The following is a 23,117-nucleotide window of genomic DNA, read 5'->3' on the forward strand; positions in this document are numbered from 1 at the left end:
GTGTGTGTGAGTGTGTGTGTGTGTGTGTGTGTGGCACTGTATATAAATTATGTGTTTGGCACTGTATATAAATTATTCAATACATGCGTGTGTGTGTGTGCTGACCGTCCCAGGCACGGGACGCGGTGTGCGGGTGAGGTGGCGGCGGCGGCTAACAACTCCCACTGCGTGGTGGGGATCGCCTACAACGCCCGGATAGGAGGTGAGCCCTCACTGCTCCGTGGGTCACTGGGGCTACTGACCCTCCTCAACTCCATGGAGACCACGAGGAACTGGTCTAAACGCTCCCTCCAACTGTTAAATACCTGCTGCAACGCTTTCATCTCCCAACGGTTTTGAACATACAGGGCTTTATACTACTTTGTATTGTACTATAAACTTATATAATTGTATATATTGGTTTTACTGATAATACAATAAATAACAATAAAAAACAACTGATTTGATAGCTGAATACCATTTAGTTGTTTGTTAGTTAGTTAATCTTTGGCCAATGTCCCTAATCACTAGGTTGTGTTGCCTGGGATCACTTAACGTTTCAATCTAACAGTATGTGACTTGTGGTACATACCTTGTTGACAGACGTGTTGCCATGGTGATTGACGCTGCGTGTGTCCCAGGTGTGCGCATGCTGGACGGGGACGTGACGGACATGGTGGAGGCCAAGTCCCTCAGCCACCAGCCGCAGCACATCGACATCTACAGCGCCAGCTGGGGGCCGGACGACGACGGCAAGACGGTGGACGGGCCCGCCTCGCTGGCTAGGCAGGCCTTCGAGAACGGCATCCGCATGGTGGGTGGTCCCTCCGGCTGAACCTTCAGCCAACGCCGCGCTCACTCTGTACTCGTCCATCGACGGAGGCCGTGTCTGAGGTATGGGGGACGTGATCTGATTGGCCGACGGATCCGTCGCTGCCTGAAAAGTTGAACATTTCTCAACTTTTTGACACGGGCAACGGAGCCGACGGATCGGATTGACCCACAATGCATTTCGAGGGAGCCCCATGCTAAGGCAATGGGATCCATCGACGGGCGTGTACAGTGTGACTGCGGCGTGATGCTTCCGCTAGCGTACCTTTAAATAGACCATTAGCCAGCCCTTAAAGGGGTAGTTCAGGATTTTGGACATCGGACCTCATTTCCAAGTGAGCCAGTGTGTTATTTATCATTGGAGACCGTTTTCAACACTTTTCATTCAGTCCTTCTAGTTGCAGAAATCGCTGGTGGTAGGCTAGCGCAAGTCGAGGGGAACTGCTAGCCTGCCAATAAAAACCCACTCCCGAGGCAAACCAATTATAATGCCCGACTATCGATGTAAATGTCTGTGTTGATAGAATAATATTAGAAATAAAACTATCCTTGTATCGCAATGATCACATTACATTTTGGGGGACTACTTTCTCAGCAGCGGCGGAATTTCACTTTGCTCCGGTGTAGCAACCAATTCACTACAGCAGAAGGTAAACCGAGAAGCGCACTCCAGGTACTATCAGTCCGCCGCTGCCGTAGCTTGTTTCCAACTACAGGGATTATAAACTAAATGCAATGCGATGCAAGGGTAAGTTTATTTCTAACACTATTCTATCAAAGGGAAAAATGCGGTTAAAGAGATGCAGAGAAGTAAAGAGACTTCCATCCGAGTAAAGATCTTGTTGTGTCATTGGCTCCAGGTATCTAGATGAGGGTCGTCTGGGCTCTTAGTCAGTGGGGTAACATGGTGCTAGATGTTTGAATTTCTGCCACATAGTGTAGCGGAGTCAGACATGCTGCGGCCAATTATCAGATTTCTCTGATTGGCATATATACTCAGACAAGTGAAAGCTTTCTGTTCGAGTGACAATTCTGTATACGGCTTAATCCTATCAAGCTATCCCATTTAAACACACTGTCATCATTAGGCTGCACAGCCACAGACTGATCTGCATAGCGTCATGCTCGTTGACTGTTTGACGGAGCGGAACAGTTGAAACAGGTGAGCTGGGAGGAATAGAGTTTGATGAGGTATGAAGGAGAGAAGAGGACAGAGGGACAAGTGGAGCAGCAGAGACTTGCCTTTTAAGACAAGACTTCTAGGATCAGGCACAGCGCGTTTACATGACACAAGAAAATAGAATTATTGGGATAGTCCGATGATTGGATTATTAAGATGCCGACTCTCTGGTACTTCCACAACAAGTAATGACTCGTAGTGGGGTTATCTCGGCCATGGTGGAGAAGGAATGGGGGCAAAGGAACTTTGGCTTTGACTCTTTGAAGTCCAGATTGAACCGTGACATGGAGGAGAAAGGGATCGTTGCCGTATGCGGACTCCCGCCGGAGGCTCCACCGCCGAAGGGGCTCAGCGGGGCTCTACCGGAGGGGCTCAGCCAGAGGGGCTCTACCGGAAGGGCTCCGCCGGAGGTGCTCCGAGGGGCTCCGCAACCTATTGTAATCGTTAGACAGCAAGCAAATATTACACTGATTGGCCCAAAGGTGGCGCTATACCAACTGTCCAAAAATGCAAAATTTGCACAAGCATATCTCGTAACCGGTTTGACCAACACTCATGAAACTTTGCTCACACATGCATATCCACATGCTGAACAGATATGCCTCAAGAACCTATGACTTCCGGTTCCCAGATTTTCCGCCATTTTGAATTAAGTTAAAAACTGTAAAATGCCTAAGGATCCCAGGTTTTTCAACTTTGACAAAAATCCTTTAGCTCATATCATCTACGGACCATTATCTTCAATCTGACTTAAAGTTTAGTCTGTACAATAAAGTTTAAAGCACCCATGAGCCAATACGGTCGTGGTTTAAACCGTGAAAATAGTTAATTGCTCATATCAACATCAAGTTGGACTCCTATGATGTTGACTCCAATACAAAAGTTGTTTGGAATCAAATTCTGAACAAGATAAAGTCGACATATTTTAAAATGGGGCGTGGCATCGAAATGGGCGTGGCCTGTCACTAAAATCGCCACAGTTCATAGAAGCAATGTTTGATTTGAGCGGGACTGACTTAGTGGTCGCTGGGGACCAAAGTTGCAACTGCTCAAGTGAAATTAAGTCGATTGGCAAAACAACATGGCCGCCATAGGCTAAAAATCGCCAAATTTGATCAAACTTCCACTCTGCGGAGACCGTAATAGTTATGAATATGAAATTCACAGGACACGTGTAGACTGGTGCCTGTAGCTCACATAACAAAAACCGTGTTTGTCATGTTTGTAGCGCCCCCTACAGGAACTTTAAAAATCAGCCCCTGCGCCACGTTTCACCAATATGTATGAAACTCGACCTACAGAAAAGCCTCTTGGACCCATGCCCCAAAACCCACAGGAAGTCGGCCATTTTCATTTTCATTTTGACTTTTCATTTCACTTTTCGCCTTGTATTTGAATGAACTCCTCCTATGGAATTTATCGGATCTGCTTCTAAATTGGTCAGTACAGTCAAAAAATGGTGCTGAACGAACAGCTGAACGCTGTACAGTCACAAATTTGTGACTGTACATTGAAGGGCGTGTCCGTGGCGTGCCGTCAAAGTTGGCCGTTTTGAATTCCGTGGTCTTATAATAGAACAAACAAACTCCTAGGGAATTCATCAGATCTGCTTCAAAACTGGACAGTACACTTGAATAATGTTGTTGAATGAACGCCGTGCTATTTGTGACTATACGTTGAAGGGCGTGTCCGTGGTGTGGCGGTCGGCTCAGGCTTGGCACCTTAAACGCTGCTCGCAGCTTTAATTTTGCTTGTTATTGTTGATTCAGGTCTTAGATTATTGGAGGTGATCCACAAAAGCCTATATGGAGCAACAGGATGTCGGAGCAGACGGTTTATTATTATTTATTTTTTTACATGGACCCGCACTAACAGCTGTCTACTGAAAACATCTTTGTTTTCAGAGGGGTTTGTCAGCGGGCCCATGTGTGTGTTTGCGAAACCTAAATGAAAGTGACCACCGTGTGTGTGTGACAGAGCAGTGACAGACTTTATCACAGTGAGTTGGTCTGTGTAAACGGACTGCTGACTTTATCACAGTGAGTTGGTTTGTGACCCCCACCCCCACCTCTGACCCCTACCCCCCCCCCCCCTCCCCCCCGCCCCTGATCCCATTCTCATTTCCTCTCAGGGAAGGAAGGGGCGGGGCTCCATCTTCGTGTGGGCGTCGGGTAACGGCGGCCGCAGCCGGGACCACTGCTCGTGTGACGGCTACACCAACTCCATCTACACCATCTCCATCTCCAGCACGGCCGAGAGCGGCCGCAAGCCCTGGTACCTGGAGGAGTGCTCCTCCACCCTCACCACCACCTACAGCAGCGGGGAGAACTACGACCGCAAGATTGTTAGTGTGTGTGTGTGTGTGTGTGTGTGTGTGTGTGTGTGTGTGTGTGTGTGTGTGTGTGTGTGTGTGTGTGTGTGTGTGTGTGTGTGTGTGTGTGTGTGTGTGTGTGTGTGTGTGTGTGTGTGTGTGTGTGACTTGCCTGTGAACCGGGATGGCCGGTTGGGCCTTATCTGCTGCTTGCTTGCCACATTCCCCATGCCAGTCTCACACACACACACACACTCCGATAAACAAACACAATTACACACTTGTACAAGTTTTGTGTGTGTGGAGTTGTGTTCTAAAGGCCCCTACAGCAGCCTCCCCTGGGGCACACACTGCCATCTGCCTCCAGCGCCACCACTCGCTGGCCCTCACTAAACCATGGGTTGGCTAATCCCTTGTAACTCTTGATGGGGAGGGCAGGGCATGCTGGGAGCCTGCCGAACTGTTCCTGGCTGGCTGGCTGGCTGGCTGGCTGGCTGGCTAGACTGACCACTAGGACACTGCTGTTAGACAGGAACCAACCGCAATCTTTAAATACTTTGTACCTTGCTCTTTAGCCTTTCTGCCAGAGCATTGACTTATTTTTCTTGAATATTTCTGGAAAATGGGTCAGCACACGCACGCACACACACGTGTGTACACAAACCTCACGTTTGTGTGTGTGTTGTTCCTGCAGTGAGGTGTGTCTGAGCTGAAATGAGATTTTCAGGTGTGGCTAAATGCCTTAATCTTTGACTTTCCCTTTTTTGACTTCCTCTGATACGCTTTCCCTACCCACTTCTCTATCCGTCACACTCCATATCTCTTCCATTCTATCCCCTGTTTCCCCCCCTCTCTCTCTGTCTCTCTAGATAACAACAGACCTGAGGCATCGCTGCACCGACAGTCACACAGGGACGTCGGCCTCCGCCCCCATGGCTGCAGCCATCATCGCCTTGGCTCTAGAAGCAAAGTAAGATCCACTTGACTCCTCCCACTCATCCCACCCCCCCTCCAACACACACACTGAGCCACTTCAACAGCTCACACACAGCGCTTTGTGCATTTGTTTTTAAATATTGTTTATGAAAACCCCCTCCCGCTACAGACAGACCATACAGCTACAGACCCTACAGACCATACAGCTACAGACCATACAGCTACAGACCCTACAGCTATAGACCCTACAGACCATACAGCTACAGACCATACAGCAACAGACCATACAGACACAGACCCTACAGACCATACAGCAACATACCATACAGACCATACAGCTACAGACCATACAGACCATACAGCTACAGACCATACAGACCATACAGCTACAGACCCTACAGACCATACAGCTACAGACCCTATAGACCATACAGCGACAGACCATACAGCTACAGACCATACAGCGACAGACCATACAGACCATACAGCTACAGACCCTACAGACCGTGCAGCTACAGACATACAGCTACAGACCCTACAGACCATACAGCGACAGACCATACAGACCATACAGCTACAGACCATACAGCTACAGTCATGCAGCTACAGCTCCTATAGCTACAGACCATACAGCCACAGCTCCTACAGCTACAGACCATACAGCCACAGCTCCTACAGCTACAGACTAGGGATTGACCGATAGGGATTATTTTAGGGCAGATTCCGATTATTATTTTCATCAGCCTTAGCCGATGACCGATACGCCGATAACGATTTTCTTGAGCCGATAAAAAAATAAAAAAAATAAAAAATAAAAAATCAGCCAAAGAATTGGCTGATGCCGATACATGTAAAAAAAACTAAAATATCGGCCGATATATCGGTCGATCTCTACTACAGACCGTACAGACTGCCATCCTCTGACAGATGCTGTTTTTATATCAGTTACAAAGCCTCAATGTCTATTGCGCTGGTTTTTCAAACATTATGCTGGGAGATGCGTCTCTTCCCAGCAGTAGTAGTGGGTGTTCCAGACCTTATTATGGGATGTAAACTGGAACCAATGGGATTGGAGGTTCTCACATATTGTGTTCAAAGGAGCCAGGCTAAGGCCAGACCCAATAGGAACACGTCACTCTCCACCGTCTGAGTTGAATACATAATAGGGTTAGTGATGATGTGGAAATCATTTTTTTTATAGTCAAAACCAAATGCACACTTTGAAGCCATCCCTTGGAAGAAGTAAAAGCCTATGTGTCTGTCCTCTGGTCCCATCGATGGAGAATGCATGGCCTGGGTCTGTTTCTGACCGAGGACATGCCACCCAAACAGCCGATACAGGCTGGAACCTCGCTTAAAGTTCAAGCAATTTGAGCCTCATCCAACCGGTCATTTGCAGCTTAGGGTTAGGCAAGGCTGTATTCTGTTCTTAACTCTGGACTTCCGGGTCATTCACACAGGTCCTCAGATCGGTTCTTAGCGGCCTTATTCCACCGCCTCCAAAGGAGGATATCTCTTTAAAAAAAAAAAAAATCTCTTCAATATCTCTGTAAACTTGAAGGAAATTAAGTGATACATTTTGATCTGACCAAAGTTATGGGGCAGAGCACAATATGTTATTATTGCAATGGTTTTTGAAAATGTGTATTGATTCCTGGCTACAGCTCTCTGAGGTCCAGATGAATTTCTGCAGGCAGAGCTTCTAGCTGGACCTGTTGTCACATGTTGCTCTGCTTAACTCTGGGGATGTCACTTAATTTAACCTGCGTAATCCCTTGAGGATAAAAAAGGATTATCACACGTTGTCCGGCTCGGCCCCTTCATTTCCATGATTGACATTTGTGTTTCTGCAAACGCAGGCTGAGTGAAGGGGGATATGCCTGTGAGAGAGTGTTTATAGAAGTATTTTGAGCCATGAGGATGTTATCAGATGGCTGCTGGTTTAAATGGACTAGGGCTGACTGTGATAAACAGCAGCAAGGCGCCAGCGTGGACCAGGGCTCTGCTGTATCACAAGGGTCACACGCGCTTTACTCGGTGGCTTGAAGACAACAATACATTATTGTTGTTTTGATTTGTTTGTTTATGGTTTTTCATTTCCCAAAAATCCCCAGAAAATAGATTTAATTAATTTTACTATACAATCTAATCATCGTAACGATTTTGCCAAAATGGGCGAGAATTTGGTTCCAACTAAAACCTAGGGATAAGGACTGATCTACTAAGATTATAGACTACGGTATCTCAATCCTATTCTGTATGTTACTTATTTTTTTACCAAAACCTCCTTCTCTTCTTTCCAGTTAGTTTTGGCATGTGTGTGTTAAAAATTGGGGGTTTATGAATGCAAAACAACTATGCTTATATTAACCAAAGACCGTTGGTATCTCCCCCCGAAATTCTCTGAAAGTCAAAAATGTCTAATCTTCTTAAGACATTACCATTATACTCCTTGCTACCAAGGTCAAAATACATGAATAAATCCCTTCTCAGCAGGTCCCATGTCCCTGAGGAGAAGGGTAGCTAAACGACTTCAGCACCTCCTCCTCCTCTCTCAGATCCCTTTGTTCCTCGTGTTTACTCAGGGAACCACAGGACGCAGTATCAGGAGTACTGCCATGTTATTTCTGCCATCTATGGCTCAGCCCTGTGCTTCTATATTAATTAGTATTGGCCTGTTTTATAGGCTGTCCCTAGCCTAGATAACGATGCCAAAGTCTATTTTAATTAATGGCCATGCATTCATAGAACCATAATTACACAGGGGAAGATAAGCCTATTAATATTGATCAGATCACGAGTCTATTCCAACTGCTCATGGCATTTTCTCTTCATCTCCTTTTTACGACAGATATCATCTTTTGTGTGTGTGTGTGTGTGTGTGTGTGTGTGTGTGTGTGTGTGTGTGTGTGTGTGTGTGTGTGTGTGTGTGTGTGTGTGTGTGTGTGTGTGTGTGTGTGTGTGTGTGTGTGTGTGTGTGTCATTTCCTAGCTAAACACTTGTGTAGATTATGAAAGCTAGACACTTTCATAATTTCCATATTTCATCCTGAAATTGCTATAATATGAATACATGGTTAAGGTTGGTCTCGCTTTGTTCTAGTGTTAATTTCGTCAGACGAGACTAAATATGTTCGTCAACAACCTTTTTTTCCATGACCAAGACGAGACCATGACGAGACTGCACCAATGTCCAAACACTGACTAAGACTCAATTAACATACATTATTGTTGATGAAAAAAGACAAGACTAAAATGATTTGCATAAAATAAAAACTAAGATGAAATCTCTCTCCATTTTCATCTACATTCGTCTCTACTTTTTCATCATGAGATAGAATATTCAGCTGTTACGCCTTCAAAATATTCCAAATGAGTTTGTGCTGTTGCTGCCAGCTAGAGCGCGGAACGGGCCACATTTTTCTGTCCGAGCCCGGCCTGCGTCCGACAGAGAAGTAACAGAGCCCGACCCGAGCCCGACAGGCATCAAGATATATATGCATGCAAGGCATTTTGGAATTGTCAACCGATCAGCGCAACAAGCGCGCGTTAACTGCGAGCACAATCATAACTTCATAATACTTCCACACAGTAGACTTTCCTTGATTTTCGATCGTTTTAAACTTTCCTAATGCCAATTACTTCTTCACGTCCTCCATCGCTCGCTTGCATTTCATTGTCACATATAGTAGTCACTGCACGTGAGTGTGCGCGTGCTGTGTTTCACGTGTGTGACGCATGTGGAATGTGTGCGATGCACGGCTTGCACGTGTGTTCCGTTGTCACAAGAAGACTGGGAAACGCGTGCAAGACTGTTTTCTGCCAGAGTGACGAGTGGCGACGAGCTGTAGTATCAGCAGTTGTAGTAAGCTGTAGTATCAGCAGCTGTAGTAACAGCAGAAATATTATTTAATTATTAATTGTTAAGCCTTGTTAAATCTCATTTGATATTTCTCAAGACCAACCTAGGCCTATTCTTTTCAGTTTTTTATTTATTTTTTATTTCTGCTCTGAACAGAAAACACAAGGCAACCAAAAACAGTTGGCCGCAGCTTTTGAATTGTGTTAAAAAAATTAAATACTCTTCAGAACAAGTTCATCATTTGTGAATGTGTCTCTTAAATCAGAAAAACAGACATGTTTAACAAAGTTGTATTCATCAAAAATCATTCAACAAGTGTATTTTGTCAGGTAATTATGACATTTAACCAATATTTGAGATGTGTGAAACACTATTTGACTGAAATGGTTATCAGAAATAATCTCAAATAATTTGTTATTTAAAAAAAGACTAAAATGTTTTGACTAAAATGACGAGACTTTTAGTCGACTAAAACTTGACTAAGACCTTGAGTTCTCTTTTGACTAAAACTAGACTGAAATTACGAGACTTTTTGTTGACTAAAACTTGACTAACAAAAAAAGATATGTGAATGACTAAATATGACTAAAACTAGCTGTGCGTTCACACCAAAAGACACACTTTTCGCCTGTTCGCGTGCAACAAATCTAAATCTGTCGCTGTGCATACTGTGTGCATTGAAACCTGTCGCGGGGCGAATTTTGTCGCAGAGCATTTTGCCCGCCAACGGTCCTTCATGCCAATTCATTCTCATCAACCATGGCCAAGGTAACCACCATTGCGTGTCTGTACCTGTTGTGGAAGAGGGAGAGACGTCGGAATGCCCGTCGTTTATGGGTTCATAATATAATCCGGAGGCGCACACCGCTTTGTGCCGTGATATTATATATATATTGTATATATTATATTATATAGATATTTATATATTATATATATAATATTATATATAGAGCTCCGGGAGTAGCAAACGGCAACAATCACTTTCTTCTCCAAGCTGCGGTTCACTGCGGAGTGCAGGGAACGGTTGTCCCAGCCGGTTGAATGGTGATTGGCTGTTTTACGTTACTTCACCCATTTTACCCACAGGGAGTGAACGCTGATTGGCTGTCTCAACGCGAATGCCGCGAAGAAGTTTAAATATTTCAACTTCTGCAAAATCTGTCGCTCATTCGCGCGACAAATCCACGTGAACGCGCCTGCCCGTTTTTGGGAAAACTGTCGCCCCGTCAATCAAATCTTGTCGCAGGGTTTTGCTGTGACAAATTTCTCCTGATACGCGTCTCTACGTTCACTTTGCATTGAAACGTGTCGCAGTGCGGTGTGAACACACAGTAACAAGGACATTGGGCACAAGACTAAGACTACATTAAAAATAGGTGACAAAATTAACACTACTTTGTAGTGATTAAATTAATTCCACATTTTCTTATAGTAGAATAAGTGAGTGTGTATACAGTAAAATCTGTAGAAGGACTGCTCTGGAAGTGTGTGTTGTTTTTACTATAACACAGTCAACACCGAGCAGGGCTTCTCCGTGTCTGACCAGTATAGACCTCTGAAAAATAAGTCCTGCCTCTGAGGCTCCCGGTTCCCTCGGTCAAATGTCTACGGGGAATAACATGGGGTTTATGAATGATCGTACATAACAAACTCTGTGGGTGGAGAAGAAGTAAAAGCTGCATCACGCTTTGAACTACACACTTATTCCATCTAGTCTCGACTGGGTTTTTGGATTAAACGATTATTAATGCTACTTTAACGGCACCGAAAATCCAAAAAGCCAGTCGATACAAGATGGAAGAAGTGTGTAGTTAAAAACGTGACGCAGCTTTTACTTCTTCGCCATCTACAGAATTTGTTATATACGATCATTCAAAAACCCCATGTTATTTCCCATAGACATTTGACCGAGGGAACCGGAGCCTCGGAGGTGGGACTTATTCTTCAGAGGTCTATTCCTCTACTTGTTGGGGTGGTCTCTGAGAGTGAGGGGAGGCGGGGGGCATATGCCACAGCCAGAGCATCTGGCTGGCATATGAGATGCAGAGGAGCAAAGAGATTCGCGGGGAAACTTGGTGACCCACTTCTTCTGGCCTTCTCCTTATTTCAATGGGTTTGGACATCAAAGGAGACAGACACATGGCAGCCATCCTGTGAGGGATCTCACGTGAGATCTGAGGGAGACGGGTGGGTGCATGGGCGGCTGGCTGCTGGATGCATGCATGGCTGGGTGGGTGGCATGGCTGTTGAATGTCTGTCATTTTGCACCTAGGTTACTATTTGGACACGCACACGCACGTGTTTTTGAAATGGTTGTGTTCCATCTCTGCAGCCCGGTGCTGACTTGGCGGGACGTGCAGCACATCATCGTGAAGACGTCCAGAGCGGGACACCTCAACGCGCCTGACTGGAAGACCAATGCAGCGGGTTATAATGGTGAGGACACACACAGAAAAAAAAAATATATATGGATGTAGCATTTACACACAACAGTTTTGAGTTTGTAGATTTGCGTTCTACATAGTGTTGTGCATTGTTTGAGAGATTGCCGCCAGCATAAAGAACAATACATATTTGGACTTGAATGGCCACCTGGCCATCTATGGCCAAAACGCAATAACGTTCAATCCTTAATAACTTTTTAATGAAATATAATTTTCAACAAGGACCAAGGAAATACCTTATATGAGGATGAACTGGTCAGAATGACGGGTGCGGTCAGTCTCATACACCTAAGGGTAACCACCATCTACATCTGAGCCTCAAAAGCAGCTATGGCTGCCACTTGACACACACATGCACATATACACACTTTGAGACAGACACACACACACACGCTTACTTGGAGACACAAAAACACGTGTGTGTGTGTGTGTGTGTGTGTGTGTGTGTGTGTGTGTGTGTGTGTGTGTGTGTGTGTGTGTGTGTGTGTGTGTGTGTGTGTGTGTGTGTGTGTGTGTGTGTGTGTGTGTGTGTGTGTGACATGCATGGATAATCAATGCTGACAGATGGGAGTGTGTTTGATAGAGGCTATGTAACCTAGTCAGGTGTATGTATATCCAACTTTCAAATGCCATCATTTTGCTGTTTGTTCAAGCTTGTTTGAATTGAGTCCTCCAGAATGTTGCCTTCTGGTTCATTGTGGAGTCTGAGGAGAAATTACATCTCATTCACTTTCAGGCTGAATGTGTTTGTGCCGCTGCTCTGCCGGCCAGCTGGCCCAGTTACTAGTGCTGGCCAAGATGGTTATAATGTTAACACAAGATTCATGCAGACGTTGTACAAATGGAGAGCAAGGCCATGCCATCAAATTTATTTAAACATGACATGTTTATTCCACCTGGTTTTCAAAATAGGGGTGTAAATCTGAGTATTCTTGACGATTCGTTTATTACAATATCGATTTCTTAAGCTAACGATTCGATTATTTTCGATACTTCAGAATTCCCCACGATACAATTCGATTCGATACTCAATATTTTTTTACATTATATCTATTAATATAATATCTTTCAAATAAATCAACAAAAAATTAATCATTTGGCTTTTATTGTGAATACAAAAACATTATTCTATACAAACTTTAGTGCTTACTGTGCAGGTCTAGTATGGCAAATAGCCTATTCACTGTAAAAAAAGAAATTATTTATATATATATATATATATATATATATATTTTTAATAATCGATACTCGTGGACAAATCGATGCATCAAATCGTCGGCTGTATAATCGATTAATCGATACAAATCGATTAATAATTACACCCCTATTTCAAAACAGTGGCATTATCAGATACAAATGTTATGGAATCTCCAGTAATAATGCACTTTACTCATGCATCTCCCAACTACTTATATCTATATATTCTATATTACCTGACCACTTCAGTGGTAAGGAAAACTCTATAGACATAATAGACCTCTGAAGAATAAGTCCCGCCTCCAAGGCTCTGGTTCCCTCGGTCAAATGTCTATGGGAAATAACATGGGTTTTTTGAATGATCGTACATAACAAACTCTGTAGGTGGCGAAGAAGTAAAAGCTGCGTCACGTTTTGAACTACACACTTTTTCCATCTAGTTTCGACTGTTTTTGGATTGTCGGTGCTGTTAAAGAAGTAAACGATTATTAATGCTACTTTAACGGCACCCAAAATCCAAAAACCCAGTTGAAACTAGATGGAAACGTTTGTAGTTGAAAACGTGACGCAGCTTTTACTTCCTCGACACCTACAGTTTGTTATGTACGATCATTCATAAACCCCATGTTATTTCCCATAGACATTTGACCTAGCCTCGGAGGCGGGACTTATTCTTCAGAGGTCTATTGATCAAAAAAACTGTTCTGTCAATCAGTAAGGCTTCTGATTGGCTGTGGTGTTTGACGGACATCCTGTCATGTTGCAGTCAGCCACTTGTACGGCTTCGGCCTGATGGACGCAGAGGCCATGGTGAAGGAGGCGGAGCGATGGAAGCAGGTTCCTGCCCAGCACATCTGCGTGGAGAGTGCTGACCGACAGATCAGGTACAACCATGCACATGTCTGTACTCCAATGTGTTAATATGGTTGATAGGATTATAGAACTAACCAGCTAAAGGGCTGAACTGTCCCCAGAGTTATGTCAAGTCCATGTCTTTGAAGTTTTGAAGCCCATCAACGCCAACAACCCTTCGTGGAGCCACTAAGTAATTAGTAGGGCGGCAGCACGGGTTGGCTGGTAACTGCAAGGTTGCTGGTTAAATCCCCGGCTCCTCCTAGCTGAGTGTAGAGGTGTCCCTGAGCGAGACGCCTCACCCTGACTGCTCCTCACAAGCTGGCTGTCGCCCTGCGTGGCTGACTCCGCCGTCGGTGTGTGCATGAATGTGTGAATGTCAATCAACACTGTAAAGTGCTTTAGAAATGAGGACCATTTACCATTTAATTATTGTTAGGCCCCTGGCCCTCTTCTCTCGGCCCCTGACTGGTCCAGCTGGTATTGCCGGAGGTTGGGATGGAGCTCTCTCCACCTCCCCAGCGAGGACATACGTGGCAGGGGCAGACTCCTCCTCCTGTGCCTTTGCTGTTTAATTGGAGGCGCTATGGTTCCTCCTTCGTCTTTATCTGATCAGACATGGTTTAGCAGAGTGATACAGGGTATGGTGGAGACCACTCGGGATGAACTGCAAGGAGGAAGAGAACAAGAGTGAATAGGGCCCATATAAATATTACCTGCCCACACCAAACTTGCATCTCCGGTATACATTGTCTCTCTGGCTCTCTCTCTCGCTCTCTCTCTGTCACTCACTATTTCTGTCTCTCTTCTCTCTTGCTTGCTTTCTTTCTTTCCTTCTTTCCTTCCTTCCTTCCTTGGATCATTCCCCCAGTGTGTTATTTAGACCCCTGTGTGAGAGAGAGTAAAGTTCTGCAAGCTGCACCGATAAGGGCCAGGCATTAGTTCTGCTGTGCTAGTTTGAACCTAAGACCTTACACTCACACACACACACTCGGCTGAGCAAGAGTCTTTACAGCTTGTTATTGGTGATGTGTCAGCCAGTTTGTGTGAATGTCTCTCTCTCTGTCTCTCTCTCTCTGTCTGAAGCTCTGTCTCTCTCTCTGTCTGAGGCTCTCTCTCTGTCTGAGGCTCTGTCTCTCTCTCTGTCTGTGGCTCTCTCTCTCTGTCTGAGGCTCTCTCTCTCTCTCTCTCTCTCTCTCTCTCTCTCTCTCTCTCTCTCTCTCTCTCTCTCTCTCTCTCTCTCTCTCTCTCTCTCTCTCTCTCTCTCTCTCTCTCTCTCTCTGTCTGAGGCTCTCTCTCTGTGTCTCTCTCTCTGTCTGAGGCTCTCTCTCTCTCTCTCTGTCTGAGGCTCTCTTTGTCTCTCTCTCTGTCTGAGGCTCTGTCTCTCTCTCTGTCTGAGGCGCTCTCTGTCTGTGCTGTCTGCTCCTGAGTGGCGGGGGAGGCTGGTCCGTGGGGGCCCTCATTAGGTGGACCATTAGAGTGCGGCTGGTGGCTCCTCCATGTGCCCTTCCCACCCCTATGCTGGTCTGTTTGATAGGGCCGTGTTTCCACACTTCATGACAGGACACCGTGGGGGGGGGGCCTTGTTGGCACATCCTCACACGCACCTGGGAGGGTGTGTTTTTCCAGCGTTCCCCTCGAGTCATTGCACATCCAGCTTGCTACATAACTCACAGGCTCCACGTCACGGCTGCGTTCCTCAAACACCCTCTGGCCGGCCCCTCTTTCTGCTGTGTGTTTGGTAATGTCTGCAATCGCTCCATTCGCTCCCCTTGGAGCACACACAAGACAAACGGCTAATCGCTGGCTGTATCTGCTTCAGATGTCTGCTCTGCTGGTCTGTGTGTCCATGGTCCAGATGTCTGCTCTGCTGGTCTGTGTGTCCATGGTCCAGATGTCTGGTCTGTGTGTCCATGGTCCAGATGTCTGCTCTGCTGGTTTGTGTGTCCATGGTCCAGATGTCTGCTCTGCTGGTCTGTGTGTCCATGGTCCAGATGTCTGGTCTGTGTGTCCATGGTCCAGATGTCTGCTCTGCTGGTTTGTGTGTCCATGGTCCAGATGTCTGCTCTGCTGGTCTGTGTGTCCATGGTCCAGATGTCTGGTCTGTGTATCCATGGTTCAGATGTCTGGTCTGTGTGTCCATGGTCCAGATGTCTGCTCTGCTGGTCTGTGTGTCCATGGTCCAGATGTCTGGTCTGTGTATCCATGGTCCAGATGTCTGCTCTGCTGGTCTGTGTGTCCATGGTCCAGATGTCTGCTCTGCTGGTCTGTGTGTCCATGGTTCAGATGTCTGGTCTGTGTGTCCATGGTTCAGATGTCTGGTCTGTGTGTCCATGGTTCAGATGTCTGGTCTGTGTGTCCATGGTTCAGATGTCTGGTCTGTGTGTCCATGGTTCAGATGTCTGGTCTGTGTGTCCATGGTCCAGATGTCTGCGTTATGTTGCTGTTATGGAGCCAGAGCTGTGATGTCAGCCTCGGCCTCTCTAACCACCTCACACTTTGTCTTTCCTACGCTTGGAAAAGAGAAATAGTTCCTTGTATTCCACACTCCTTGCACAAGCTTATAATGTGGTGTTTAGACCTTTGCTTGCTCTGCCATCATCACTGTAAGGTGCATTCGTACCAATACTTCAAATAATAGATTTCAGGATATATGTTCTCATTGTTGTCGAATTGAATGTTAATTTGAAGTGGATTATTGTATGAAATGCTATTATTTAGATGTGGCTTGCTTGGCCCTGTGTGAGCACCTGGACTGGTACGGAGTAAAAGGTTGGATGCAACGAGATTACTCGATGATCCCGCTAAAAAAGTATGAAGACGTCCTCAAAATCAACTCCTTGGAACTACGTTTCAAAAAACAAGCCTTTTTCTCTTTGCATTGCAGACTATGTAAAATAATGAGCAGAATTAACTGAGAAGGTAGAGCAAGTTGATCTGGTCATCATGTGCTGGTTCAACCGTTGACTTGTGTGTGTGTGTGTGTGTGTGTGTGTGTGTGTGTGTGTGTGTGTGTGTGTGTGTGTGTGTGTGTGTGTGTGTCAGCCGTAGTGGCTAATGAAGAGCTGAAGAAGGAACATGGCTTGAGTTATCGAAACAAAGTTGTGCTTGGGCTGCATTGATAGACATCTGTATTTTATCAGTACGCGATCCCGAACAAATGTCAACACCACTGTCGTAACCCTGACAACTGTGAGTCTTGCGAGCCCTTCTTTCCAACACATGGGCTAGAAGAAAAGCCATTACAACCTTCTTCACTTTCCCCCTCCTCCATTCTGCCAGAGGAGATCATCACCACATGATGCTGGGTGGTGGTGACCCAGAGCCCTACCTGGTTCTTGTCATGGTGACCCAGAGCCCTACCTGGTTCTTGTCGTGGTGACCCAGAGTCCCACCTGGTTCTTGTCATGGTGACCCAGAGCCCTACATGGTTCTTGTAGTGGTGACCCAGAGCCCTACCTGGTTCTTGTTGTGGTGTGGAGTATTGACTTGTAGACCAAGCTCTTCTCCAACAGTCGAGCTTCTCTGCCACATGCATTGAATAATGGCTGAGGTGTAGATCACATCAGATGCATGCATATGGACAAGTCATCCCATTGGATATTTAATTGGCTTTAATTGGCTTTCAGTATTAGCACTGTTTCTCTTGAACATGCCCAACAATACAGTATACAGTTCTACCAGTTATATACAGTTATACCAGTTTAGCACCAGCCTGCATGTGCTGTACCAGCTTATCACATACAAATATGCCAGTTGTAATTCCCATTTTGGCACCTTCAACCTCTGAAAATCTTTTCTGCAATAATAAACGGAGAGAGCCAAATGACCACGTTGCCTCGTGTGTTTCCAGAACCATCCGATCGGAGCACGTTGTGCGCTCCGTGTACAAGGCCACCGGCTGCACCGACAACCCCAACCACCGCGTCATCTACCTGGAGCACGTGGTCGTACGCATCACCATCACGCACCCCCGCCGCGGAGACCTGTCCATCAACCTCACCTCCCCCTCGGGGACCAAGTCCCAGCTGCTGGCCAACAGGTAACAGGAAGGGCCACGTTCAGGACCCGAGGAACTCACTGAGCCTCTTTAGATTCATCAACGCCAATGTTAGAATTAAAGATGAGCTCATTGAAGTATTTGGGGATGATTTTAGATTCTGTTTCATTTTAAAAGTCATTCTAAAAAGATTTGTAAAACGATTAAGGCTAATCTGTTTCAAGATGATCCTCATTTGCAATGATGTTGAGTAAAATACAAAGGAGCATAAATAAAACATAGATTTAGGAATTTAACAGAAATAACAGGATAAAAATTGAGCAGAAAGAACAGACAATTAATACATACAAATAACCACAATCACAATTAATTAAAACAATTCCATGAATGAGACAGGTGGTCTTTGAGCAATGTCTTAAAAAGGTTAAATGGGACCAAGGTGTTAATACCTAGCTCATGCTGCAGGGTATTCCAGGCTGATAAAAACTAAAAGCAGTTTTCCCTAGCTCAGTACGGACTTGAGGGATCTTTAATGCCAACCTGCCAGTCTGTGTCTGGTAGGGGCTTGAATACCAGTCTATCAATGAGGCAGGAAGTTTCCCTAAAAATGCTTTATAAATAAATAAAAACAAATGCAAATCGCGCCTTGCGGATAGAGAAATCCATCCAACTTTTTCATATAGAGTACACTGATGGGTATTGTAGGCTTCCTCTGTTATGGGCTAAAGGCTGAATGATAGACAGCATCCAGGGCCCTGAGAGACGTGGCAGATGCATGTCTATAAACCACATCTTCGTAATCCAGAGCAGAGAGGACAACTGCCTCTATAATCTATCCCTTTCCTACAGAAAACTGGGAAATTACATCTGTTCCTAAATAAAAAGCCTATCTTCTGTCTTGATCTGGCCACCAAGTTATCACTGTGAAAATTTAAATGAAAAAATATCAGCACGGCTGGGATTGGGTCGTAGACACGAGGCCATAGGTTGAGTGCCAAACATAATCACAGCCGTGCTGATATTCAGTACAACAGCACCCCCTCTTGTGTGATATTGCTTCTATACAACAGTTCTACAAGCACCATTTATTAGCTAACAATCATTACATTTGTTTATTTAATGATTTATTTGGCTCCGCCAACACAAATAGATCTGCAACTGGACTGGGACTGAACTGTAGCCAAGCAACACACAAACATACTAGCTTAATAGCATTAACGGTTATCACAACACCTGTAAAGCGGAGTACATGTAGAGTGAAAAGTTCCAGTGCTGTTATACTCTATATCAGCACTCATGGAATGCCTTTTGTCCAATCAGATGACTTGGTCGGAACTAACTGTTGTATAATACATAAATAAATAACTCTCTGGGTCTGAGTGATGTCAAGCAGAGATAGGTTGGTAACATCACTGCAAGCGAACTACAGCCCATGATGTTGACTTCTTGCTTTATGCGTGGAATTAATTATAATTTGACTGTATTTTTAATATTAATTAGCATGTTTGTGTTGTAAATCTTGGGCTCTGTGTTCTCTGTGTCCAGATTGTTTGACCATTCCTCAGAGGGCTTCAAGAACTGGGAGTTCATGACCACCCACTGCTGGGGAGAGAAGGCAGCCGGGGACTGGGTCCTGGAGATCTACGACTCGCTGTCCCAACTCCGGAGCCAGAAAGTCCCAGGTCTGAGAGCAGCGTTCACAAACCTTATGAACTAAGTCTATCAGAGAATTAAGTGGTTACTGTTATCAATTTACTAAATCTATATTTTCCCACCAATGGAGATGAGTACTTGGGGCAGAATAAGCAGTCGTTTGTTATTCTGTATCTAGCAGTGTCTGCTGTATCCGCGTGGATCCATGTATTGTTTCTGTATGCGCTTGTTCTCCATCCTCTAAACTATTTGAATGTGACATTAAAGTATACGTTGGAGCCAGGGGAGCATTGGTATAACCATGCAGGTCTTTGGCCTGCCTCCTACACCGTGTACAGATACCAACAGCTCACAAAACCTATTAGCTGGAGGTTAGCTTGAGCTACTAGACCCACACCCTAACCCCTGCGATCCGAAGCTCCTGTATTTTATGCGCTAGAAGTAAATCAATTGTTGATAAACGTTTCCATGTCCTCTCTCTGAAGGCAAACTGAAGGAGTGGTCTCTGGTGCTTTATGGCACCTCGGTACACCCGTACTCCGCACCCCACAGTGAGAAGCCCCGGTCCACCGACCTGGTGGAGCGGGCTGAGGAGGAGTTCACAGAGGAGTACAACGGTATGAGGACCCAGTGATAGAATAGCATCATGACATTACCACAGTCAGTCTGACTATAGAATAGCATCATGACATTACCACAGTCAGTCTGCATATAGGATGGAGAATAGCATCGTGACATTAACAAAATTAGTCAGCATAAAGGATGTTGATATTTTTCTATGTCATCATCAACCAATTATGTCAAGTATAACAACTATATCAAATAACTTTAATAAATCAAAATAATGATCTATGGCCAGGTCTGTTAACTGTTGGCCAACTCCAGTTTTGTAACCAATGCAAAATGTGCTTTGATACAAGGGTTAGCCTATGCCCCCATTATGGTACAACAGCTTGTGCTTTCTAAAGCTGTGTACTTCACTTGTTATAGTTAGGCACAACACCAGAGAACTACACAGACTTGTGCTTTTGTCTTTAATAATACTTGAAGTGTACTTCAAGCAATCGTTTAAAATAAGTTTTAATACCAGGGCATGCCCGCAGCCACAAGTCTGTGCAGTCATTACTGACGAGTTGGGCTTTAGGAATTTATCAAAATGCATTACGCCAGATATACGGTCAGAGGTCCGGCTCCATCACATCACTAAGGAATATAAAGGCTTTCTCAGGGCTTCTGTCCCCAGAGTTTTATGTGTGTGTGTGTGTGTGTGTGTGTGTGTGTGTGTGTGTGTGTGTGTGTGTGTGTGTGTGTGTGTGTGTGTGTGTGTGTGTGTGTGTGTGTGTGTGTGTGTGTGTGTGTGTGTGTGTGTGTGTGGCCCCTGCCTCCAGGCCCCTGTCACTCTGAGTGCAATGAGAACGGCTGCGAGGGCCCGGGCCCCCACCACTGCATCAACTGCCTCCACTACTTCTTCAAGTTCAAGAACAACACAAGGCAAGCAGCTTCTGAAGTGTTTCATGTACTTTTAAGGGCTGATTATGGTTCCACATTCACGCAACGCAATGACCCTGCAGACGCTTCAACGCAGTCGTGAACCTTTATGGCTCTGCGTCGGGTTTTAGTGAGCAGACCATTCACAGCCCTTGCGGCTGTGTCGCCTCGACGGAAGGTTACAATTTTTGGGAGGCACGCGTCAGGCCATTGCGGTGGACGCAAGGAGGGTCCGCAAGGACGTGAGGGGTCCGTAGCCCCCTTGCGTTGCGTGACCGTGGGACCTTAATCAGCCCTTTAGACTGCACCCTGTAGTGCGCTGTTTCAACACTCATGGGCTCATGTTCAGTGCAATCTTCTTTGCCGCTTCACAATCTTACTGTACCAAAGGTTTTGACACAGTACTTTAATGATATAATCCTCTGTATCAGTAAGTAATCCAGTAGTCCTATACGTCCCCTATACATTTCCCACAATTGTTTTTCCGGGGCGAGGATCTTTAGGAACGCGAAGTCCTTTTTGGAAGAGATTACTCTTCACACAATCCGTGTGTGTGTGTGTGTGTGTGTGTGTGTGTGTGTGTGTGTGTGTGTGTGTGTGTGTGTGTGTGTGTGTGTGTGTGTGTGTGTGTGTGTGTGTGTGTGTGTGTGTGTGTGTGTGTGTGTGTGTGTGTAATCATGCAGTCTAATGTTATTGAGGATGAAGTGAGTGTGTGTTGGGTCAGGTGGGACCTGGGGAACAGTGTTTGGGTGTGTCGTTTGAGGATCAAAGGCAGGTTGAAGCTGCCTTTGTGTCTTTGGCTATGGGTGCTAATAAAAGGCTAGCCCAGCAGCTAACCGGGCAGCAGGTGTTCACCTCATCACTATTGTGCCTTTTAAAGATTCTGCAACCTTTTGTACTTCAATGGGGAATAAGAGATGAATAAAGCCTGTGGTTGTGGCTCAGGTAATTACATCCTTCCATAAGTCTTAAGTCACACAGATTAGAGTCAGAAAAGGTTGTGTGCGTGTCGCACAATCTGAAGACAATACTCCAGTGTCAATCGTTTTTCATACTAAATGTCTAACTGCATTTTTAAAGGGAATTGGTTAAGTCTAAGTTAGGGTGATGACTGGTCACGGTTAGGTTAAGGAGTTTGGTCATGTCTAGCTTAAGGTGTTAATGGTCATGGCTAGGTTAAGGTATTAATGGTCATGGCTAGGTTAAGGTGTTTGGTTACGTCTAGGTTAAGGTGTTTGGTTACGTCTAGGTTAAGGTGTTTGGTTACGTCTAGGTTAAGGTGTTTGGTTATGTCTAGGTTAAGATGTTTGGTTATGTCTAGGTTAAGGTGTTTGGTTATGTCTAGGTTAAGGTGTTTCATCATGTCTAGGTTAAGGTGTTCATGGTCATGACTAGGTTAAGGTGATGTTAATATCATGTCTAGGTTAAGGTGTTTCATCATGTCTAGGTTAAGATGATCTTAATATCATGACTAGGTGAAGATGTTTGGTCATGTCTAGGTTAATGTATTTTTGATGGTTATGACTAGGTTAAGGTGTTAATGGTCATGAGCAACACCTAGGTTAAGTTGTTGCTTACGGTGATGATGTTAAAGTGTAGGCTCATGGTTAAGGGTTATGACTAGATGATGGTGTTTAGTTATGCAGCCGTGTTTTAGAAAGGGGATTGATGTCATCAAGTGTGTGGAATGTCATCTGCATTTCATTACAGCAGATTAACAGTCCAGCATTTGGTGGTCAAAAGCACAGTAATCCTTTCAGAGTTTATACACACACAGATACCTAAACACACACACACACACACACACACACACACACACACACACACACACACACACACACACACACACACACACACACACACACACACACACACACACACACACACACAGGTATTTAACTTTGAGGTATTCTGGAGTTCTTCTGCAATAGGGGCCCGCATTGCCCAGTGGTGAGCATGGCGGCAGATCACCAGATGTTCAGCACCTGTTAACCATCTAGCAGCAGCACGCAGCCCTACTCCCGTCTCCCCCCTCCGGCCTCACCGTGGCACCGCGCTAAACTGGTGTTAATATTGGAGACAAATGAATATCTGCTCCACCACCCCCCCCCCCCCCCCCCACACACACACACACACACACACACACACACACACACACACACACACACACACACACACACACACACACTGTATTGACATCATGGTGTTGGCTGTGTCTAGTTCTGCACTGGGTGAAATGGTTTGTGGTGTTTTGGCCCTCCAGATTTCTCTGTGTTGGATGTTTTCATGTCATGTGGTAGTGGCTCCTCAACAGCAGTGGTGTGGAGTAGGGGCCGTGACGGGCATTAGGACTAGTTAAAGGAGCTGATGGTCTCCCTCACCTCC

At 45.3% G+C, this 23,117-nt stretch overlaps 1 protein-coding gene across 2 annotated transcripts in view; it reads left to right on the top strand.

The window, feature by feature from the left end:
• pcsk5b (proprotein convertase subtilisin/kexin type 5b) overlaps positions 1-23,117 on the top strand; it is a 56,628-nt gene that overhangs the window by 14,968 nt on the left and 18,543 nt on the right. For both annotated transcript variants that reach the window (XM_084468517.1, XM_084468518.1), the window contains exons 6-15: positions 114-202; positions 621-793; positions 4,122-4,334; positions 5,171-5,271; positions 11,431-11,534; positions 13,506-13,623; positions 17,445-17,633; positions 19,137-19,273; positions 19,730-19,861; positions 20,633-20,735. In XM_084468517.1, the coding sequence (XP_084324643.1) occupies positions 114-202; positions 621-793; positions 4,122-4,334; positions 5,171-5,271; positions 11,431-11,534; positions 13,506-13,623; positions 17,445-17,633; positions 19,137-19,273; positions 19,730-19,861; positions 20,633-20,735 (1,359 nt within the window). The remainder of the gene's footprint in view (positions 1-113; positions 203-620; positions 794-4,121; positions 4,335-5,170; positions 5,272-11,430; positions 11,535-13,505; positions 13,624-17,444; positions 17,634-19,136; positions 19,274-19,729; positions 19,862-20,632; positions 20,736-23,117) is intronic.

This window comes from Micromesistius poutassou (assembly GCF_964030765.1).
Source record: "Micromesistius poutassou genome assembly, chromosome: 5".
Classification (NCBI taxonomy): Eukaryota; Metazoa; Chordata; class Actinopteri; order Gadiformes; family Gadidae; genus Micromesistius; species Micromesistius poutassou.